This window comes from Erinaceus europaeus, chromosome 4 (genome assembly GCF_950295315.1).
Source record: "Erinaceus europaeus chromosome 4, mEriEur2.1, whole genome shotgun sequence".
NCBI classification, from domain to species: Eukaryota; Metazoa; Chordata; class Mammalia; order Eulipotyphla; family Erinaceidae; genus Erinaceus; species Erinaceus europaeus.
In genome coordinates this window covers 70020558-70043359 of record NC_080165.1, presented here as the reverse complement: position 1 = coordinate 70043359, position 22802 = coordinate 70020558, and the positions used below count along the sequence as shown (strand labels likewise).

At 41.0% G+C, this 22802-nt stretch overlaps 1 protein-coding gene across 4 annotated transcripts in view; it reads left to right on the top strand.

The window, feature by feature from the left end:
* Positions 1-22802, top strand: part of SUPT3H (SPT3 homolog, SAGA and STAGA complex component) — a 442460-nt gene that overhangs the window by 245479 nt on the left and 174179 nt on the right. For 3 of the 4 annotated variants that reach the window (XM_060189910.1, XM_060189913.1, XM_060189909.1), the window contains exon 6: positions 5201-5340. The exons of the other annotated variant lie outside the window; for it this stretch is intronic. In XM_060189910.1, coding sequence (XP_060045893.1) covers positions 5201-5340 — 140 coding nt within the window. The remainder of the gene's footprint in view (positions 1-5200; positions 5341-22802) is intronic. 4 annotated transcript variants of the gene reach the window in all.

Here is a 22802-nt window from a genome sequence, read left to right as displayed (position 1 = left end):
GGGGCTCATTCACCTATGAGGACCTAAAATTCATCAACATCTATGCACAAAATTGACAAACTCTTTCAGAAAACCATAAGAACAAGAAAGGAAAAAAGACAGATACAAAAAAAGGAAGAAAGAAAGTAGGAAAGAATGAATGAAAGAGAGAAGGGGGTATGTGACCAAATGAACATAATTTTAAATAAAAGGGATACCACAGAAATTCAGAGTAAGATGTGAGGCTTTGGTGAACAACTTTTTTAAAAAAATATTTATTTTTATTTATTTATTCCCATTTGTTGCCCTTGTTGTTTTATTGTTGTAGTTATTATTGTTGTCGTAATTGTTGGATAGGACAGATAGAAATGGAGAGAGGTGGGGAAGACACAGAGGGGGAGAGAAAGATAGACACCTGCAGACCTGCTTCACTGCTTGTGAAGTGACTCCTCTGCAGGTGGGGAGCCAGACCTCGAACTGGGATCGTTATGCCGGTCCTTGTGCTTTGTGCCAGGTTACCACCAAACTGGAAATGGGGTAAGTTCTTGGAAGAATACCTGACTGAATCAGAAGGAACTAGAAAAAAGGAATCAATCAAGTACAAGTAAAACAGTTGAAATAATATCAAAGTTCTTCACAAAAGCTAAAGTATTAGAACTGGATGATATTATCAATAAATTTTATAAAACCTTCAAGGAAGTGCTACTGCCTTTACATTTCAAGTTTTTTTAATAAGGACACAGGAATATTCCCTAACACTTTCAGTGAAGCCAACATCACCCTGATACCAAAAGCAGATAGAAATAACAATAAAGAAAACTATAGTTCATTTCACTCTTGAACATAGATGCCAAGAAACTGAACAAAATTCTACCAAATTGGATATAGTAGGACACTAAATTGACTGTACATCATAACCAAGTGCTATTAGTCCCAGGAATATGAGTCGATAAATGTGATCCACAACACCAATAATAGGAAAACCAAAAATCACATGATTAATTATATATTTTCAGAGAACTAAATTTAACATTTTTTCAAGGCTAAAATTCTTTTTTAAAATAGGAATTAATGGAAAATTCTACACTATTGAAGTCTGTTTACAACAAATACATTAAAAAAATTATACTCAATGGTGAGAAATTGAAATTGTTGCCACTTAGTTCAGGTACAGGGCTGCTGAATATGACTATTAATATTCAACCTAGTCTTTGAAGTCTCAGTCATAGCAGTTATTTAGAAGGCAAGTGAAACTATTACTATTTGAAGAGGACATGATAGTATACAAAGAAAACCAAAAAGAAGTCAGAAAGAAACTCCAGTTAGTTAATTAACATTATAGTAAGGTGACAGATTATAAAATAAATGTACAAGATAGCAGCATTCTTTATGCAAATGGTATACTGGAAGATGAAAATGGAAATCAATCCCAATTACATTAGCAGCAAAAAAGAACTATGTTGGAACATACTAAACAAACAAACAAACAAAAACCTGAAAGACCTGTACATTATAAACTATGTGTCCCTAGTAAAAGAAGTAGACCCAAGGAAGTAAATAGATATTCCATGTGTATGAATTGGAAGAATTAACATCCTTAAAATCACTATCCTACTGAGAACTGCATACAGATTCAATATAATTACTATCAAAGTTCCATTGACTTTCAAAAGGGAATAGAACAAATGCAGCATATGTGTTATTGGTTATCAGAATATACTCAGAGCAGTCCTGAGAAAAAAGAACTAAATGGAGAGACCATCGTCCCTTACTTACAGTTATATTACAAGGCTATAATAATTAAAACCGTGTGTTGCTGGAACAAAAATAGACACACCCATTAATGGAATAGCATATAGAAACTTATTAGTACTCTAGAAACGGACTTCCTGGGGATTTACCAAAGGGAACAGAAAAACCTATCTGCAGAGATCTATGTATACCAATGTTCATAGCAGCACAATTTGTAATCACCAGGATCTGGAACCAGCCCAGATGTCCAATATGAGATAAGTGATTAAAAAATTGGTGGTGTATATACACTGTGGAATACTACTCAGTTGTTTAAAATGATGTTGTCTCTTTTGCATACTCTTGGTTGAAACTTGACGACATCATTTTGAGTGAGATAAGCCAAAAAGAGAACGATGAATAACAAGTGACCTCGCTTATTGGTGGAACTTAATAAAGTAGGGACAGTAAGGAAGAACACAAAGTAAAACATGGCAAGGGAGGAGAAAGAGTCAACTTTGGGGGCATAGTACATAATGAAATTGTATGCATATGTTAGTAAATCCATTGTAAATCATTAACCATATATATGTGTGTGTGTATACATATATATCCATCTCCACATGTCATCATAAACAAAAGTCAACTCCAAGTAGATCAAAGACTTGTACTATGAAAAGTACAGACCAGAAGCTATAATAGCCATATAGGAAAACATTGGCAGAACTCTCTACAATATTTACTTTGGAAACATTTTCAGAGACTTGTATTTGACAGGAAAACAAAATAAAAAATGAATCAGTGGGATTACATCACACTGAAAAGCTTCTGCCATAGTCAATGGAAGCATCACCATACATCAAAGAACTTATAACCATAATATATTAAGAGCTCACAAAACTCATCAGCAGCAACTACAAAACCATTAGAGAATGGAGAGAGGACACGGATATATTGTTCACTAAAGATATTCAGAGGTCACCAGACATAGAAAAAATTTAAAAGTCACTTGTTATCAGACTTGCAAATCAAAAGTATGAAATATTACCTTACACCTGTGAAAATGTCATATATTAAAAATCACAGAAACAAGTGCTGGACAATGGATAAAGCATTGAACATTGAAGCATGAGGTCCTGAGTTCAGTCTCTGGTATCATGTGTACCAGAGTAGTGCTCTGGTTCTCATTAGTAAATTAACAAGAAACAAAAAAGAGAAGGAAAAAGAAGAACTAGGAAGAAAGAACAAAGCAAGTACTAGAGAAGATGAGGAGATAAAGGCACCTTTAACACTGTAGAAGTGTAACTTGGTTCAGCTTCAATGGAAAACATTCTGGTTATCTCATCAGCATTAGAAATGCTGCTACCTCATGAAGTGCCAATTTCTCTCATTCTTAGGGATTTAAAGAACACAAAACCACATACCAGAGAATCTATGTTAATAGCAGCAGTATTATCAAATACACTTGCTGGCATATGGATACAGTTTCTCATTTCTCTGTGATAGGTCTTTTTTTTTTTTTTTATGCCTCCAGGGTTATTGCTGGGGCTTGGTGCCTGCACCACAAATCCACTGCCCCTGAGCCTGAAATCTGGTATGCCGGTGGATCCAAGTTATGTTCTGGGGAGATGATGTCATGGCTGGAAAAAGGACCAGAAAGCTGAATCAGGGAAGAGAGTAGCACCCTAATATAGGAAAGGAGTATAAATATTGTTGACTGTAAATCCCATCAATTTGATGTGATCTGGGGCCCATAATTAGCTTAGGAGCCTGTGTGAGCTCTGCATCACTCTAGATCTGAGCTCACGTTCTGTGGTCACGAGTAGGAATATTCATTGCTGCCCCAATATCGACCCATCTTCCTCAGGTGTAGCATAGAGTATGTTGTACATCCTCCCTTCATAGGATGGAACATTGTCTTGTCTACTATTGTTGATCCAAGATGAGGGCAAGGTCCTATGGGGGCCCACAAAGGGGTTTATTTTGTTGTTCCTGATAGAAATGACCGGTAACAATGGAGAGAGGGATTTATTTGAGTTCTGGGCCCATCATGTCTGTTTGGGAACCTCAGGACTCTCTGAATAGGGCCCCAGCTGATGGGGTGGCCTGATAGTAACTAAAGAGTCATCGTTAAAGTATGCCAGTCTCTTGCCCTTATTCAGCTTTTGCAGTCCTTGCTTTGATAAGGTTAGCTTTGGAGTGAGTGAGAGAACTGTAATAGAAAGTAGGTGAGGAGGGTATCTAAGTAGACACAATTTCATTGATTTCATTATGAACTTTATACTGACTCACTAGACTGTTGTGTACTTTTGGTTTCAGGTATATATTTTGCCCTAATTATGGATACATGTGAACATATGCTCTATCTTATGGTACCTGGTCTATATCTAGGTTTTGGGACTTTGTTAGGAAGTGAACCTCCTGGAATGGAATTAGAGAATACCATGAAAGGAAAGGTCTCACCTGAGTAATGAGGGTGAAGGGTTGGCATTCCATGCCTGAAGTCTCTGGACACAGTCTGAAGTGAAGCATGCTGAGATAGTACTCATTGTATTGATTAAGTTGGTGGATGCAATATCATTTGTTATGACTTGAGAGAAGCATGCAGGAAAGTGAGCCCCACCCCAGAGGTTCCAGAACTGGGGGAAATATAGATTCTATAGAGGAAATAGGAGATTCCTGCTGTCTTAGGGTTTAAGAAGACAATAGATAGTTATTGCTATAATCACATTGTTTGGCAATTGGGTTAACTTTGAAAAATCCCTTTGTTAGTATTTGCTGTATCATACACACCATCACCATATTTTATGTCCTTTGATATTATTTGTATATAGCTATGCCACTGGTTGCTTCTGTTCTCCCTAGCCTAAGCTTTTAATAGAGTCAACATATCAAAGACTTAGCCTATGGTCTGTGCATTAAAAATCTGAGATTTTCAATTTTCCCCCTATCATATTAATTAAATAGTGATTCATATTAATAGGAGTGTACATACACAATATTCCCACCACCAAAAGACTGTGTACCATCCCATCCCCTCCTCCCTACCCCACCTGCAACCCAGGTTTTTACTTTGGTGTCCTACTACTACTTTTTATGTCTTAAAAGATAAAGCTAATGTTTTAATTGTCTCAATCATGATGCTATTTATGGTTTTTTTTGTTTTTATTTTAATTGCGGTTGCCCGAGTAGTTTTTTTCCCCAATTTTGAGAGACTTTTTGTTAAAGGAATTGGCGTTAATGCACTCACATTTATTATAGGAACTGATAATTTGGTTTTAGTCTCTCTGCCTTATTCATTATATGGATAAATATTTAAGTTGGTATGGCTTAATGCTTTTGTTTTGAGTGTAAGATTTTTTCTCTTAATTACTATTTTGAGAAAATCCCATCTCTCAATTATATATAAACTATTAGATACATGTAGTTATTAGTACTGATCTAAACATGTTAAGCACATTTCTTCTTTCTTTCCCTTATCTTCATGAAGACAAATTGAGTGGCAGCAGTAATGTGAACAAAAGACAAAAAATTGCTCAAGAATTTATTAACTCTATTGACCAAACAGGAGAACTCTTGACAATGTTTGAAGATGATGAAATTGATGAAATTAAACAAGAAAGAATGGAGGTAAGGCGCATTTACTATTTTTTTTACAGTCATAGTATAACCATTACAGGTAAAGCTTTTGATTTTGTTCATATGTTCTTTAAATTTGTCCCAAATGCGTAAATTGTTAGTTTTATTTTGAAGGCAATAAGTATCTCTGGAGAAGATGTGAAAAGAAAATATCTTCAGAGTTGACCTGGGAGGAAACCTTGTTTACTTTCTTTTCTTGACTGAACATGAATCGATTTTCCCTAACCTACCTTTTATCTTTTTCTTCTTCTGTTAACCTGATTTCATAAAAGCTACTTTACAAGTAAATGTTTACTTATTTTATGTTTCAAGTCACCTAATTATCTTTGTAGGCAAAGACATTTCTTTCTGCTTTTTTTGTGTTGACATATAAGGCGGAGAACTTTTTTGCAGACTCTAATTACAGGTTGTGATTAAACTTACTAGATAGGGTGTTATCCAGGGTGTTATGTGCTATACATTACTGAATCACAGTTAATGATATATGTGTGGGTTTCCTAATATGTTTGGACAATGAATATGAAAATCATCTACTGTCTCTTTACTTGAACTATCTGCATATGAAATTGTTTATTTAAATACTTCTGGAAACTCATAAATAATGATTGATTCTATTTGAGTACATTCTAAAATACAAGGCACTAATCATGTCATTATTATTACTATTACTGCATATTTTGCATGTAAAAAAATTTCCTCTTAGAAAAGTGGAAATGTACCTGTGACAACAAAAATCTTTTAGTTCAATATTCCCTCAATAAAGTGATTTGGAGCTGGGGAAGAAAAAAAAATTTCTCCCCCCATGTCTTTAAATTTAGAAAAAGAATTCTAGAACTCAAAAAATAATAGGCTAAATACCTACTTTATTATAGTAACTATGCATAGATAAAGATATAATTATCTCATGTTAAATTTGAAAAGAAGTTCAATAGACATACTTGCTCTATAAATGATAACAACCTTCTTTAAGGAATTAGTACACTTAGATCATGAACTGTGATCTATAGACAACGTTCTTCTTAGATATCAATTACCTTAGAAATGTGTGGTTATCTTGGTTTGGGCAACTGCAAGTGGTTTTAGTTCAACTTTGCCTTGGGCCAAAAACATGCTAAGTTGTCCAGAGCAGATGATAAACATATATTTCTGATGTCATTTTGGCCTAAACAGGATATGACTGTTTAGCAGCTTGGTTTAACTTATTATGTATTACATAGAGAGTATATACTGGTTATACTTTATTTTTGTAAAACATTTTAACAGAAATGGACATCGTGAAAAAACATTAAGAAAATATCCTACAGAAGACACTAGTAAAATTAAACAAGTAGTGTTTCAGTTTTGTTAGGAATTTCTGGTAACTAAGCCTATTGCCTGGATTGGGGTTCCCTAATCAAGAACAAAAGAAATGGAGCATGTTGGAACACTAAGCTCATAATAGTAGAGTAGTGGAGGCTTGGAAAAATGATGAGTTAGAATGGTGTAAGTCAAAGCCACTAAAATATCTTGATATTACAGGTAGGAAAAAAATCAGAAATTTTCAGTTGATATACCTTCTTCCCTGTGTTAGTAGGATACATGACATTATGGCAGCCATAATAATAAAATATTAGTACTTGATAAGAATAGCTGCAGGAAAGCCAACTTCATCTCTGCCATAAAAATTGGACTGGCATTTTCTCTAAAGTTTGTATCATAACGAAATCTTTTACTAACCAAGATAACAAAGGATTGTTTGAGCTGTTAGTCATCCAAGTAACAATTTAACTGTATAAAAATGCTGCACTTTTAGACATAACTGTAGACAGTAGAAAGTGGAACTATTAAGCACATAGGCATAGCCTGCTTCTAATTTGACAGGTTATAGTTTCAAGCGTAAACCACAATGATGGCAGTCCATATGAAACCACTTTGGACTCACAGACTGCAATCTCTTGCTTTTAAAGTGCAGTAGAATAATCAGTCCTGGCATCACTCAGTGATTTAATTTTCTTCCAAGCATCACTTAGTGTTGCAGAAACTTTGTTTACTACCTTCTCCCCTAAAATGTATTAAAATGGTATAGGCCTACCAACAAATCTTATTATTGTTTCTCTTCATTTTTTCCCCCTTTAAATGTCATTTAGAAGTGAAAAAATTGTGTAGACATAAAAATCCATTTGGGATCCTGGTATTCAAACACTGAAAACACATATAAAAACACCACGCTATTTCCTATTGTTTCCAGCTGATCTCCAAGCCTACCTGGCTTTGAGTTTCATTCATAATTTACTGTTTATTATTTTTTGAGGGGGTTAATGCTTTACAGTGGATTCATTGACCTATGCATACAATTTCATTATGTACCAGAAATCCAAAGTTTTCTCCTTCTCCTCTCTCCTCCTTCCTACATAAGTCCTTTGCTTTAGTGCTGAACACCATGCCCAGTCCATGTTGCACTTTGTGCTCTCCTTCCCTGTCACTACTTTATTAAGTCCCTTAATAAGTGAGATCATTTGATACTCACCTTTCTCTTTTTTGGCTTATGTCACTCAACATGATGTCCTTAAGTTTCATTCAAGAGGATGCAAAGGAGACAACTTCATCATAGTATTCCACAATTTTTTTAGCCACTCAACTGATTGTGGACATCTGGGCTGCTTCCAGGTTCTGGTGATTACAAACTGTGCTGCTTTGAACATAAGTATACAGAGATCTCTTCTGATGGGTGTTTCTGTTTCCTTTGTTAAATTCCCAGGAGAAGAATTCATGGGTCATAGTGTATGTCTATTTCTAGTGTCCTGGTAAGTCTCCAGATTGCTTTTTTACAATGGTTTGACCACTTTTCACTCCCACCAGCAATGCAGAAGTGTCCCTTTTTCTCCACAAGTGTCCCTTTTTCTCCACATCCTCTTCAACATTTGTCATTTCTGTCCTTTCTGATGAATGACATTTTCACAAGTGTAAATTGATATCTCATTGTTGTCTTTATTTGCATTTATCTGAACTTTGAGCACCTTTATCATATATCTGTTGGCCCTCTGGATCTCTTCCTCAGTGAAATTTCTGTCCATGTCCTGGCCCCATTTTCTAATGGGCTTGCTTGTTTTTTTGGTGTATAGTTTCCTGAGCTCTTTATGTACTTTGGTTTTTAGTCCATTGTCTGATGTATGTTGTGTGAAGATATTCTTCCATGACATTGGGAGCCTTTCTGTTTGGGTGGTGGTACCCTTTGCTGTGCAGAAGCTCTTCAGTTTGATGTAGTCCCATTAGTTTAATTTTAATTTTATTTTCTTTGATGTTGGATTTGAATCTTTGAAAGCTTTTTTGATGCATAGGTTGTGAAGTGTCCTGACAATGTTATCTTCATTGTATTTCATAGTTTCTGGCATAATATCCATGTCCTTGATCCACTTGGAGTTTGCTTTCTTTTATTCCAACATAACATTTAATGTCTCTTTTTAAAAAGGATATACATTTATTTTTATTATTTATTTATTTTTAATTAATTAATTAATTTAAAAAAGGAGACATTAACAAAACCATAGGATAGGAGGGGTACAACTCCACACAGTTCCCACCACCCAATCTCCATATCCCTTCCACTCCCCCAATAGCTTACCCGTTCTCCATCCCTCTGGGAGTATGGGCCCAAGGTCATTGTGGGTTGCAGAAGGTGGAAGGTCTGATTTCTGTAATTGCTTCCCTGCTGAACTTGGGGCGTTGACTGGTCGATTGGAGTTGACTTTTATGCATGGTGATAAGTGATGGTTCAGCTTCATCCATCCAGTCATTCTCTCGATTAGACCATTTGCTAGGTCACATGGGCTGCACCAGTACATTCAAAGTCATCCCAAGCATATTCTCAGACTACACTGGAGTCGAATTAACATTAAGCCACAAATAGAATGCTCTAGAGATTACCTCAAAATATGGAAACTCAATAGCTATTGAGTAAAAATGGAAATTAAATGGTTCCTGGAGACAAATGAAAATAAAGACATAAACTATCAGAATATTTGGGATACAGCTAAGGCAGTACTAAGGGAAATTTATAGCTGTACAGACACACATCAATAAATAAGAAAACACACAAATAAACAACCGAACTTTGCACCTGAAACCCAAAGCAAGGGACAGAGGGGGAAAGGAAATCGGAAAGGGAGGGGGAAGAGGGAGAAGGCCTCATATAGGATAAAAGGCCTCAGTGGCCCAATAGGATTTGGGCCCTGGGGTATTTCCCGTTTGTGTATAATGAACAGCACCCCTGGGTCTATTCCTGTGACATATAGCCGAAGGCCCCAAGTTTTTCCTCCTATCTACAAATTATCATCATGTCAGGTTTTGACTATCAAAGAGACGGGGTTGCAATTCTCTACCATGCAAGTGTTCCGTTTGTCTGGAGTGCCAGCCCTGACTGTTCTTTTAAACTGTATCTGAGTCTCTACCTCATTTCATGGAGCTGAGGTCACACAGCCCCAACTAGCACAATAGTAATCATCTTTCCCTCCACAATCGGGGGGGGGGGGGGCATCCCCTGGGCAAAGATAATGCTGGGTATGCCACAGTCCTTTTTCTAAGCCAATGGTGCCACACCCTCGCGCTGGCACTCCAGCTGGCCCCCCCCTCACAGTCGTGAGGGAAGGTTATTCCAGTTTTCACCAAATAAAGCACACAAATCAAAGCTGAATACGGGCTGCCCCATAGTCATCTGGTTAGCAATTACCTTCCCATCTAGAGTACTGAGCTTCCATCGGTATAGTGTGGGTCTATGGGGGTGTCTCCCTGTGGTGCAAGAGTTCAGGCTGGAGCAAAGCAAGAACACGAGTCAATTGGAGACCAGGCGAACCTTCATCGGGTCTCCAGTAGGTACAGCACGCCATCTTCTTGGCTCTTCTGGTTCAGTGGGGTCAGCAACTGCCCTCTTCAAACGAGTGTGATGAATCCAGTGGCGCTTTCCAGCAACCTTTGCAGCAGTCGGTGTACTCAGGATCACAATATAAGGTCCTTCCCACTGGGCCTCGAGGTGGTTGGGGTGCAATTTCTTTACCAGCACCGAGTCACCAGGCTCAAACAAGGGGGCGCGGTCTCAGGTCTCCTCCCTCTGGGTTCCAGGTCGTGCATCCTGAACTGTGGCTCTTGCCTTCTCTCGCACCACCTGTAAGGCCTGTAAAGACTTAAGGAGACTGCCATGCGACACTTCAGCCAATTGCTCAGTCCCAACCCTGGGCACTAGGGTTGGCTGCTTGCCATACAGAATTTTAAAAGGGGTGAACCCAGACACATACGGGCTATTCCTACTTTTAAGCAAAGCAAAAGGTAAAAGAGAAACCCAGTTCCTGCTAGTCTCTATTTTTAACTTGGTTAAGCTCTCTTTAATAGTCTTATTCATTTTTTTTTTTACTTTCCCCAAACTCTGGGGGCAATAAATACAATGTAACTTCCACTGAATTTTTAAAGTTTCAGCCAATTGTTGGGTGACCTTGGCAATGAATGCCGGACCATTATCTGACCCCAGTGAATAAGGGAGCCCAAATCTGGGAATAATGTCAAAGACCAATTGTTTCACCACTACCTGGGAAGTCTCTTTCTTGGTTGGGAAAGCTTCAGCCCATCCTGAAAAAGTATCTATCATAACTAAGAGGTACTTATATCCTCCTTGAGCTCCAGGCATTTCAGTGAAGTCTTAATTCCCAGTGTTCTCTAGGCTCCTCTCCTCGCCACCGGGTTCCAGGCTCCTTCACTTGCACAGGATTGGCGTTGACTCTAGCACATGTGGCACAACGGCCTGCCACACTCTGGGAGATCTTGTACAGGCCAATTATCAAATAGAATTTACGAATCAGCTCCGCCAGTTTGTTTCCCCCCAAATGTGTACCTTGATGCGTCTGAGTGACCACTTTTCTTCCCAGCGACTGAGGTAGCAGAATCCTCTCATCCGGGAGGATGATCTATCTTTTTTTGTTAGGTTCCCCCGCCAGCTTCCGGCTCAACCTTTCTTTCGTTCAGAGTACTCGGCTTTTCCTCTTTGATGACTTCTCCTGGTGTAGCCACTACCAACGGGGCCTGGGTCCCCAATAGTCTTTGGGCCGCTTCCCAGGCTTTCTGGTCCGCCAACCAGTTGCCCCGTGAGACTTCCAAATCGTCTTTCTGTTGCCCTTTGCAGTGGATGATGGCAACCTTCTCCGGCCCTCATACGGCCGCTAGCAGGGCCAATATCTCTGGGGCATGCTTGATAGCTTTTCCTCCAGCCGTCAACAATCCTCTTTCTTGGTACAAAGCCCCATGGACATGGACTGTAGCAAAGGCATACCTACTGTCGGTGTAGATGTTCACCTTCTATCGTGTTCCCCACTTGAGTGCTTGGGTGAGAGCTATCAGCTTAGCCTTCTGCACCGATGTTCCTTGCGGCAGAGATTTAGTCCATAGAACCACCGGACATGTGACCATCGTGGCGCCAGCATACCGCACACCGTCCTCCACAAAGCTGCTTCCATCTGTGTAGAGGGTTTCCTGTGCGTCTGGCAGTGGGACGTCCATCAGGTCTGTTCTCAGCGAGGTCAGGGCTTCCAAGATCTCTCCGCAATCATGAGTGACATCTTCCGGCTTGGGGAGCAGGGTGGCTGGATTTAAAGCTGCAGTCTGCTTAAAAGTAATGCGAGGTGGGTCCAACAACAGTACCTGATAATGGGTGACTCGAAAGTTGGTCATCCACCAGTCCGGAGGGGAATGAAGTAGGCTGGCCAGATTGTGGGCTGTGACGATTTCCAGCGTCTGTCCAAAAGTCAACTTGGTGGTTTCTTTCACTAGTAGGGCTGTGGCCGCCACTGTCCTAAGGCAGCCTGGCCAGCCTACTGCTACTGGGTCCAATCGTTTAGACAGGTAGGCAACAGGCCTCTTCCATGGTCCCAGAGTCTGGGTAAGTACCCCCTTGGCCACGCCGGCATTTTCTGCTACAAACAACTGGAATGGCTTGTTCAAGTCGGGGAGGCTCAGGGCAGGGGCACTCACCAGACATTTCTTCAGTGCCTAGAAAGCCCTTTCCTCCATCTAAGTCCATCTGAATTGCGCATCGCCTCCGCCAGTGGCAATGTAAAGGGGTTTTGCTAGTTCGGCGAATCCCAGGATCCATAGTCTGCAATAGCCCACCACTCCCAGGAATTCCCGGACCTGTCTCTTGGAAGTAGGGGTCAGGATCTTCAGGATGGCCTGGATCCTTCCCTCAGACAGGGCTCGTCATCCCTCCTTGATTTGATAGCCCAGGTAGGTTACTTCCTGAGCACACAGCTGAGCCTTTTTGGCGGACACCCGGTACCCTAAGTTCCCCAGTACCTCGAGCAGGTCCCTGGTTGCTGTTTCGCAGTCTTTCCGGGAGGGGGCAGCAACCAGGAGATGATCCACGTACTGCAGAAGAGTGCACTCGGGATGCTCGCCTCCGAATGTCAGCAGGTCTTTGCTAAGAGCTTCATCAAACAGAGTAGTAGAATTTTTTAAACCCTGGGGAAGTCGGGTCCAAGTTAGTTGTCCCGACTCACCTTCTTCTGGGTCTGTCCATTCAAAGACAAAGATAGGTTGGCTCTGCGGGGCTAGGGGAAGGCTGAAGAAAGCATCCTTTAAATCCAAGACACTGTACCAGGTCTGTTCGGGTGGCAGGAGACTGAGGAGAGTATAGGGGTTGGGAACTGTAGGATAAAGTCTCTACCCTCTTGTTTACCTCTTGTAGGTCCTGCACCAGCCTGAAGTCATTTGTCCTGGGTTTCCGAACAGGAAGGAGGGGTGTGTTCCATGCCGATTTACAGGGCACCAAAATGCCAGCCTTCCTCAGGCGCCGAATGTGACTTTTGATGCTGTACTAGGCTTCCCGGCTCATAGGGTACTGCCGGACTCAGGCTGGGGTGGCTGAGCTGGTTAGTTGAACAACTATAGGGGTCACATGCTTGGCCAGTCCTGGGGGTTAGTCTCGGCCCACACACTCGGGATCTCTCGTTTCCACTGTTCCAATAAGTCCTGTTTACCTGCGTCCTTTGGGGGCTCATAGAGGCGATATTCTTCCCCTGCTGGTATGGTGAGCAAGATCCGTCCGCCCGCTTGTACTATAGGTCCACCCTCAGCATCAAAGGAGATGGTGGCCTGCAGTTTCTGAAGGAGATCTCACCCTAATAGTGGCTCAGGGCACTCGGGGATCACCAGCAAGGAGTGAGTGATGGTCTCTAGGCCTGGGCCAGCGACTCTCCCTATAGACATAGGATAACTTTTTGCCTCCCCTGTGGTCCCTATAATCCTAACCTTGTCTTACCTGGTGGCTCCAATTGACTGCTGGAGTACTGAATGGGTGGCCCCGGTATCCACTAGAAAGTCAATTAGTTTGCCCCCTACCGAGAGTTTTACCCTAGGCTCCCGGGGGTTGGAGGAGCCCTGACTTCTTTTTCTTTAATTTTACTAACAGCAGGACTTCTTTTTTCTTCTTTTCTTCTTCCTTCAGCTTTGGATAATTCTTTTTCCAGTATCCTTCTCCTTTGCAAAAAGCACACTGATTCCTTCCTAGAGGCCTGCCTAGGCCCCTCGCCTGCTCTCTCTCTTCATTCCTCTCTTTGTCCTGCCTCCCTGGCTAAAAGGACCTTTGCCATTTTCTTGTTCAATTCTAAAGTGGCTTTTGCTGGGTCTTCCCTATTTTCAAAAACTTTCTGGGCTACTGCCAACAGCTCAGAGAGAGACTTCCCCTCAAAACCTTCTAGCTTCTGTAACTTCCTTCTAATGTCTGAGGCTGATTGGGCCACAAACTGAAGAATGACTGCCGGTCCATTTTCAGGGGCTCTGGGATCTATAGGTGTCCAAGTTCTATACGCCTGACATAATCTTTCCAAAAAGGCAGTCGGGCTCTCATCTGTGCCCTGCTTACATTCAGTCACCTTAGATAAATTAGTAGGCTTCCGAGCTGCTGTTCGGATCCCCCGCAATAGAGTCTGGCGGTACCTGGTGAAGGCATCATGTCCTGCCCCTGAACTGGGGTCCCACTTAGGTCGGGACTGGGTAAGGACTTCCTCTATCACATCCAGATTAGTGGTTGGCTCCCCCCAGTAATCCCGGACCTGCTTCTTTCCCTCTACCTTAATTCTCTCTCTCTCCTCTAACGTGAACAAAGTGTTCAGTAGCTGCTGACAATCATCCCAAGTAGGCTGATGAGTTTAAAAAACTGACTCGAGCAGGGTTGCAACCCCCTCATGTTCGAAAAAGGCGGGTTCTGGTTCTTCCAGTTATACAAATCAGAAGTGCTGAAGGGGAGGTAAGTTCTCAGGGGCCACCGCCCTGCATCCGCATCCCCCACCTCCGCAGGGGAAAGGTCCCGACCAGCGCATGCCCTGATCCAAAGGGGGTTCCTGTTCTAGTATGAGGGGGGCTCAGGACTCCTGGCGGGGGTCCAGTGGTAGTGTCGGGCACCTGGGGTGCCTCCTCGGGGGAGGTTGCCCTCGGGGCCTCTGGGTACGGTAGGGGTTTTTCATTCCTTAGGCTTTCTTACTCTCGGGGGAGATTCGGGAGCCTCGGGGAGGACCGGGGCAATAGGCTTTCTGGGAAGCCCGCCTCCCGGCTTGCTGCATGTCACGAATACTCTGATCCCTTCCTGGCTACCTTTCTTTGTTTGGGGCCACCCTTGCACTCTCGCAAGTACCATCCAGATCTTATTGTATGGCATCTGATCGGGTGTCCTGGGTCCCCAAAAATCACATCATGCACCGCCGTGTACTTCCCCAGGTTGAAGCTCCCCGTCTCCGGCCAGCCCACCTCAAAGGTCGGCCACTCCCTCTCACAAAACTTCCTCAGGGTGAAGGCGTCCACCTGGGCTCCGAACCAAGCAGCTCTTTTTGAGAAATCTGAAAAATTCTTAGTTAGACATTCGAGGGGGCTGAGCTTGCTGTTCTTGGACTGGCTCTGTCCCATCTTCTCGTCAAAATGGAACAAAAGGAAGACAGACAATGCAACAAGGGACACAGCACTCAAACCTAGAGTTCCTTTCACCCTTTTAATCACTCGCCAGCTGGCACACCATACACTCTCAAGAGTTCTCTCACTTTTATTAGGTCCCTCAATCAATCCAAATGGTGTCCACTTAGGACCTTCCTTACCTGGGCCACATAGGACGTCTCCCGTAGCCTCTAGGAGCGGTGACTCCAGCTTCACTCGAGCGGACTTAACACAGAACAGAAAGAGGGCGGGGAAAGGGGAGGTGACTAGAGAAGACACGAACACACATCCAAACCAGGGGCCGACCTTCGACCGGGCCCCATGGCTACCATAACCCAGGGTATTCCACCTGGCAATAGCGTGGCGATATGCACACACTCTTCAGGGCTCTGCCTGGAACAAAGCAGCCTGGGAGTCGTCACTCCTCAATGCTGTGGTCTGGGATTTCAACGCGGTGTCCCACAATCCACAGACCCTCCAAGCCCCGCGGAGACATACAAGTGGTATACCATGCACAAAAATCAGGCCTGACTTACAGGCGCCGGGCAAGGCTTCCTTGGATCCGGATCTGGGGTGGGGTGTCCTCAGGAATTGATTCATCTGAGGAGATCTCTCTGGGGCCTCCAAATGTTAGCAGGCAAAAACCAGACCACCATCCACTGCAAGATAGCAAAGATGTTTATTGCAGATTCGAATCTGGGCCGAGCGGTGACTGACAGCAGTCCACCAAGGCTCGACCCCGAACAGAGCTCAAACCACACAATTTATAGGATTTTAGAGTACACTCCGGGGTGGGAGGATGCAAAACGAGGATTTCATAACACATTCAATAACATTCTAAAGAAAACGCGGGATCCAATCATTTCAAACATTGCAACACACTCAGCAACCTATAGGAATTGTCTAATTTCAAGTCTAATTAATTGTCTAATTTCACCTCTGCATCCCTGTAGATCTGAGCTCACATTCTGTGGTCATGAATAAGAACACTCCAAGCTGCCCCAATATCGACCCCTCTTCCTCAGGTGTAGCATAGAGTATATTGTCCATCCTCCCTTCAGAGGATCGAACATTCTGTATTAAACCAATACCCTATATCATATTCAGTGGTAAAAATTTGAAAGCATTTACACTCTAGTCATCAACAAGGCAGGGATGCCCTCTATCACCACTAGTATTCAACATTGCCTTGGAATTCCTACCCTTAGCAATTAGTTATGAGAAAGGAATCAACAGGATACAGATGGAAAGAGAAGAAGTTAAACTGTTCCTATTTGCAGATGACATGATTGTATATATACAAAACTCTACAGAGCCCAGGAAAAAACTCCTGGATATTATTGAACTATAAAGTGACAGGCTATAAAATCAATACAAAAGCCAATGGGATACCTCTGTGCAGACACCAAATCAGAAGAAGAAAAGATACAGAAATCAATTTCCTTCACCATAGCAACAAATAAAAACAATCAGATATTTGATAATAAAGCTAAGAAAGGAAGTGAAGGACTTATACACTTAAAACTATAAATCATTCTTTAAGGAAATAGAAAGAGATAAAAAGAAATGGAAAGACATTACATTTTCATAGATTGGATGGTTTGATATAGTCAAAATTACCATACTGCCTAGAGCCATATACAAATTTAATGCCACCCCCATCAAGGTACCAAAAAACTTCTGTAAAAGAATAGAACAAAAGTTACAAAAATTTATCTGGAACAACAACAAAAAAAATCTCCAGGATTGCCAAAACAACCCTAAGAAAAAAGAACAGACCAGAGAGCATTACACTACCTGATCCCAAGCTATACTATAGAGCTATTGTAATCAAAACTTCCTGGTACTGAAATCAAAACAGACATATAGCTAGTGGAATAAAACTGAAGATCCAGAAATAAGCCTTCACATCTACTGCCAACTAATTTTTGACAAGGAGATTCAAACCCTTAAATGGCAAAAGGAGAGTCTCTTTAACAAACTGTGCTGGGGAAATTGGATGAAAATCTATAGATGTGGATCCAGGGGCTCGAACTGGGGTCCTTGTACTGATCCTTGTGCTTTGTACCATGTATACTTAGCTTGCTGCATTACCACCTGGCCCCCTAAAATCTCAATTTTTATATTCATATCTACTTCTTATTTCATCAGTTAACTTTTTCCCTATTTGCCTTTCTCTTGCATCAAATTTCTAATGCATGGGTATTAGTGTAGTAGCTATTCATGATCCATCATTTCTGAAGATATTCCTAAACTCTATTAAAAAAAGATTAAGTTATTGTTCATAACTGCTGTGATGTATTTGAGGGATTGGGGGGAGATAAGAGGAAATGGCAAGTACAGTATGCTAAAATACATCTTCCTCAAGTCACCCCCTCATTTCTACTTACCTACAAATGGCACAAGGGTCTTATTGGTTGATCCTGTTTCTTTGCTTTCCAGTGTTTGAGATCTAATTAGCAAAATGTGACTGTGCCAATCAAAGGTCAAGAAGGAGTGACTAAAGCTGCAAGTAACTTTTAGTTTTCTTACCAGAACAGTGTGGTCCTTTACCTTAAACTCTTCTCTAAATTCTCTCTGCCTTACTGCTGAGGAACCTGTTTTTCTTACGTACTTCCTTTTTTTTTTTTTTTTCCTTTGACACCAGGTCTTCATGTGATTACAGAATTCCACTTTTATTTTATTTTATTTTGAATTTTTTATTTATAAAAAGTAAACATTGACAAAACCATAAGATAAGAGGTGTACACTAGTCCCACCACCACCAGAACTCCCATCCCCTCCCCTGATAGCTTTCATATTCTTTTTTTTTAATTTATTTTTTATTTAAGGAAAGATAAATTAACAAAACCATAGGATAGAAGGGGTACAACTCCACACAATTCCCACCACCCAATCTCCATAACCCACCCCCTCCCATGATAGCTTTCCCATTCTCTAGCCCTCTGGGAGCATGGACCCAGGGTCGTTGTGGGTTGCAGAAGGTGGAAGGTCTGGCTTTGGTAATTCCTTCCCCGCTGAACATGGGCGTTGACTGGTCGATCCATACTCCCAGTCTGTCTCTCTCTTTCCCTGGTAGTGTGGGTCTCTGGGGAAGCTGAGCTCCAGGACACATTGGTGGGGTCTTTAGTCCAGGGAAGCCTGGCCGGCATCCTGATGGCATCTGGAACCTGGTGGCTAAAAGAGAGTTAACATACAAAGCCAAACAAATTGTTGAGCCAAAGGTTAAGGTTGGACCCAAAGGTTGGAATAGTGGAGAGGAAGTGTTAGGGAGGTACTCACTGCAAACTCTAGTGTACTTCTACTTTCAGGTATATATTTTGCACTTGTTTATGGATATGTGTGAACATAAGCTCTCTCTCACAGAACCTGGTATATATCTAGGTTTTGGGACTTTGTTAGAAAGTGATCCACCTGGGATGGAATTAGAAAATGCTATGAAAGGAAAGGTCTCACCCGAGTAATGAAGCTGAAGGGTTGTCATTCCACACGTAAAGTCTCTGGACACAGTCTGAGCTGAAGCACGTTGAGGTAGCAATCGAAGCATGTTGAGGTGGCAATCGAAGCATGTTGAGGTGGCAATCGTTGCGTTGATTAGGTTGCGATTGGCAGATGCAATATTATTTGATATGGATTGGGAGAGGCATGCGGGAAAGTGGGCCCTATCCTTAGGTTCCAGGACTGGGAGAAATATAGGCTCTATAGTGGAGATGTGAGGTTCCTGCTGTCTTAGGGTTCAAAAATAAAATCGATAGTTAATGTTATCATCACATTATTTGGTAATTGGGTTAACTTTGAAAAGTCCTTTTGTTAAGGTTTGCTGTATAGTACCCAGTATCTTGTAAATAGCTGTGCCACTGGTTGCCTGTGATCTACTTGGTCTAGGCTTTTGTTAGAGTCCGCATATCAAATACACAGCCTATATATTAAGAAGACTCAGTCTGTGTTTTAAAAACTTCAAGACATACAATTAATTTTCCCCTCTGTGCGTATGGACTCAAGGTCATTGTGAGATACAGAAGGTGGAAGGTCTGGCTTCTGTAATTGCTTCCCCGTAGAACATGGGTGTTGACTGGTCGATCCATACTCCTAGCCTGCCTCTCTCTGACACTGGTTGGCATCATGCTAGCATCTGGAACTTGAATTTAATTTTTTTCCGCATAGAGGGTAGAAAGCAGAAAGATAAAGAGAGATCACACAGCACTGCTTCACCGCAATTGAAGCTCCCACTTTTTGTGGTGACGCTGCGCTCCCACAGAGTGGCCAGGCTGCTGTTGCTTATGTCGTTATGCATAGTAGAATGTAACCTCACTCTGGTGAACCATCTCCTGGCCCTGCTTTCAGTTTTTGTATTCAAATATATGAAGTAGATATTTTCAAAAGAATATTAAAACATTGAAAGAATTCTCAGTCCAGTTTGGAAAAAAAAATCACAGTGGAAATAAATTAAAATTATGCAACTTCTAGGTCAGAGAGAGCATAATGGTCATACAAAAGACTTTTATGCCAGAGGCTCTGAGGTTTTAGGTTCAGTTCTCAGCAACACCATGAACTGGACATGAGCACTGCTTTGGAAGGGAAGGGGGGAAAAGTGTGTGTGTGTGTGTGTGTGTGTGTGTGTGTGTGTGTGTGTCTGTCTGTCTGTGTAAAAATGTGCATACTCTACAAAAGTGTGTGTGAAGAAAAGATAAAATTAATGGCAACCTAACAAAATATGACTGACACAATATAGATTATTTACTTAACAGGACTTCTAATCAAGATGATCACAACATTCCAGTAGAAAAATTTGCAAAGAAATGAATATATAAATCCTAAAAGTAGAAATAGCGATAACTGGTAAGAGACTGGTATTGGCACACCATCTCCCATGTTGGGAGGAAGCTTTATATGCAGTAGCTCACTGCTTCAAGTGCTTCTCTCCTCCCATTTCTATCTCTTCTCTTCCTCTCAATTTCTCTCTCTCCTATAAAATAAAGTGAAATAAATATATTAGTTTTAAAAAAAGAATTAACTAGTGAACCTAAAAATGCCTACTTACTTGTGATGAACTAATGCCAGTTTTAATTATAAAATACTTCATTCAGATAAGATCTATTATACATGATGGTTGGTAGAAATGTAGATTTATAAAAAGAATTTTTTTTTTTGCCTCTAGAGTTATTGCTGCGGCTCTGTCCCATCACTGTGAATCCACTGCTCATGGAGGCTGTTTTATCCCATTTTTGATACCCTTGTTGTTATTATTATTGTTCTTGCTGTTGTTGTTGGATATTACAGAGAGAAATCGAGTGAGGAGGAGAGGACAGAGAGGGAAACAGAAAGATAGAAACTTGCAGACCTGCTTCACCACTTGTGAAGTGGCGACCCTGTTAGTGGAATTAGCAGTGGGGAGCCGGGGTCTGGAACTGGGATCCCTATGCCAGTCCTTGTGCTTTGTGCCATGTGCGCTTAACCCACTGTGACACCGCCAGGCCCTCTATAAAACATTTTTTAGAATATCAGTTATAAATATTAAAAAGTGTATGGTTCAAAACACCAAGCCCACACTTAGTAATTTCTTTTAACGATACATATTTTTTTATCAGAGCACTGCTTAGCTCTGTTTTATGGTGTTGCAGGGGATTGAGCCTCGGACTTGGGAGCCTCAGGCATGAGAGTCTCTTTGCATAACTATTATGCTCTCTATCCCTGCCTTCTTTTAAAGATATAATCAGAACTTTTGATCATGTGAACATTCAAATGTTTGAAATTATTCATTACAATCATCTATAATAGTGGAATGGGGGAGCGAGCCCTATTTACCCAATTATAAAGGAACATGCATATTCCTGCACATGTAGAACCGAAGTCTAGCGAGAAAGATGCCAGTCTGTTAACACCGACTGTAATAGGCTAATGAGATTGTAAGTGAATTGAATGTGTAAATTGATGCTGCTTCAGTTTCACATATTAGTCATTCATGTTATATTTCTCTTAATCTTTAATTATAATGCTTCTTACTGTTTAATTCTTTTTTCCCCCAGAAGCTTCGAGTTTCCGCGTTAATGCTAACAGGTGTGCCATATGAAGCCAATTAAAGAGATTCTGGTTTTCAGTCGAGGAGTAGCAGAATATCACCCAGAGGAGTGTCATAGCGACTATCCAGAGCTGTAGTAATAAAATGAAAAGTTTCAGGAGTTCACTTTTTTTTGCATGATGCTTTGAATTTTTATGAACAAGAAGCCCATTCCAAATTGAACTTAAACCATTAGAGATTTGTATAGGCTTCACTACACAAAGAACAGAAGTAGATTTGGCTTCAAACAAGATTTGATATTGAGTTGCACATTGTCTCACTGGATTTATAGCTCCAATTCTAACAATTCTCCTTCCTATGCCTTTTCTTTTCCTTCCTTTTTTGCTTTTGTTGGCCTATTCTTTAGTCTGACTAATCTTTTTGGAACATAATGCTATAGAAGTTGTTGGTCCTCAGAGAGAAAAGAATGTCTTGTCCCAATATTTATTCTGAAAATGCTCACTTAAATTTCCCTAACCTCGCCCCCACCCCACCTCCTACTCACCTAGGAGGTTGGCATTTTTAGAAGAAAAAAAATCATTGATATTTTTATGAAGATATAAAATGAGAGAGAATGACACCAGAGTACTTAGCTCTAAAGTGTTTGCTGAGGGTGAGAGCTGGAGATAGGACATGTAAGGCCCCGTGCTGTCCTGCTGAACTGCTTTTCTGATGACAGGACCCTATGTTTTGACTCACTGTGTCTTGGTCATATGTTCCATTTCTACTAGTTGATGCTATAGGTAACCTTTCAAAAAATAAGAATTCCTGCAACTGTAGGATAAAAAAGGGATGCTGGAAAGTCAGCTACAAAGGTCCTTGAATGGAAGAGATCTTTACAGTAAGATGGAACTTTATCAGTAGATATATGAATATAACCTTAAGTCTCTGCTCAGATCTCTAGGAAGCATTCTCTAAGAAACATGATGGTTGGATGAGTAAAAATCATTTTCTATGGACTCAGGCAAGTCAGTTCATTTTTTGACTACTTAGTTCATTCAGCTTTTACTTATTAATGTTCTTTTGTAAGTCTCTATACTAAGTCCCAAGGTAATCATTATCAAAAAGACAAAATCTTGTTTCTGTCTTCACAGTCCTATAATAACTGATGAGTAAAAAGATAATTCCATAATCTGGATCATGGCTTATGGCTTGATGTCCAGAACTTACCCCTTTTGTTTTATAGCCTTAGAATTAAACAACGATTATCATTCACTTTCACTGTTGCCACATAAAGGAGTTTCAACTTTAGTGAAGCAGAGAGTTGTGTCTTGGGTTAAAGACAGACATCACACTGCAAACTAAACATTTGTGTCTACCAGTGGCAGTGTATGTGTGCAAGCTTTTCTAGGCTTCTCTGTTTAGTTTTATATAAATGGATACTTGACTAACACATCTGACTATACTTTTCAATTAAGTTTTTTTATAGACTCAATCAATATTTTCTTCTCAAATA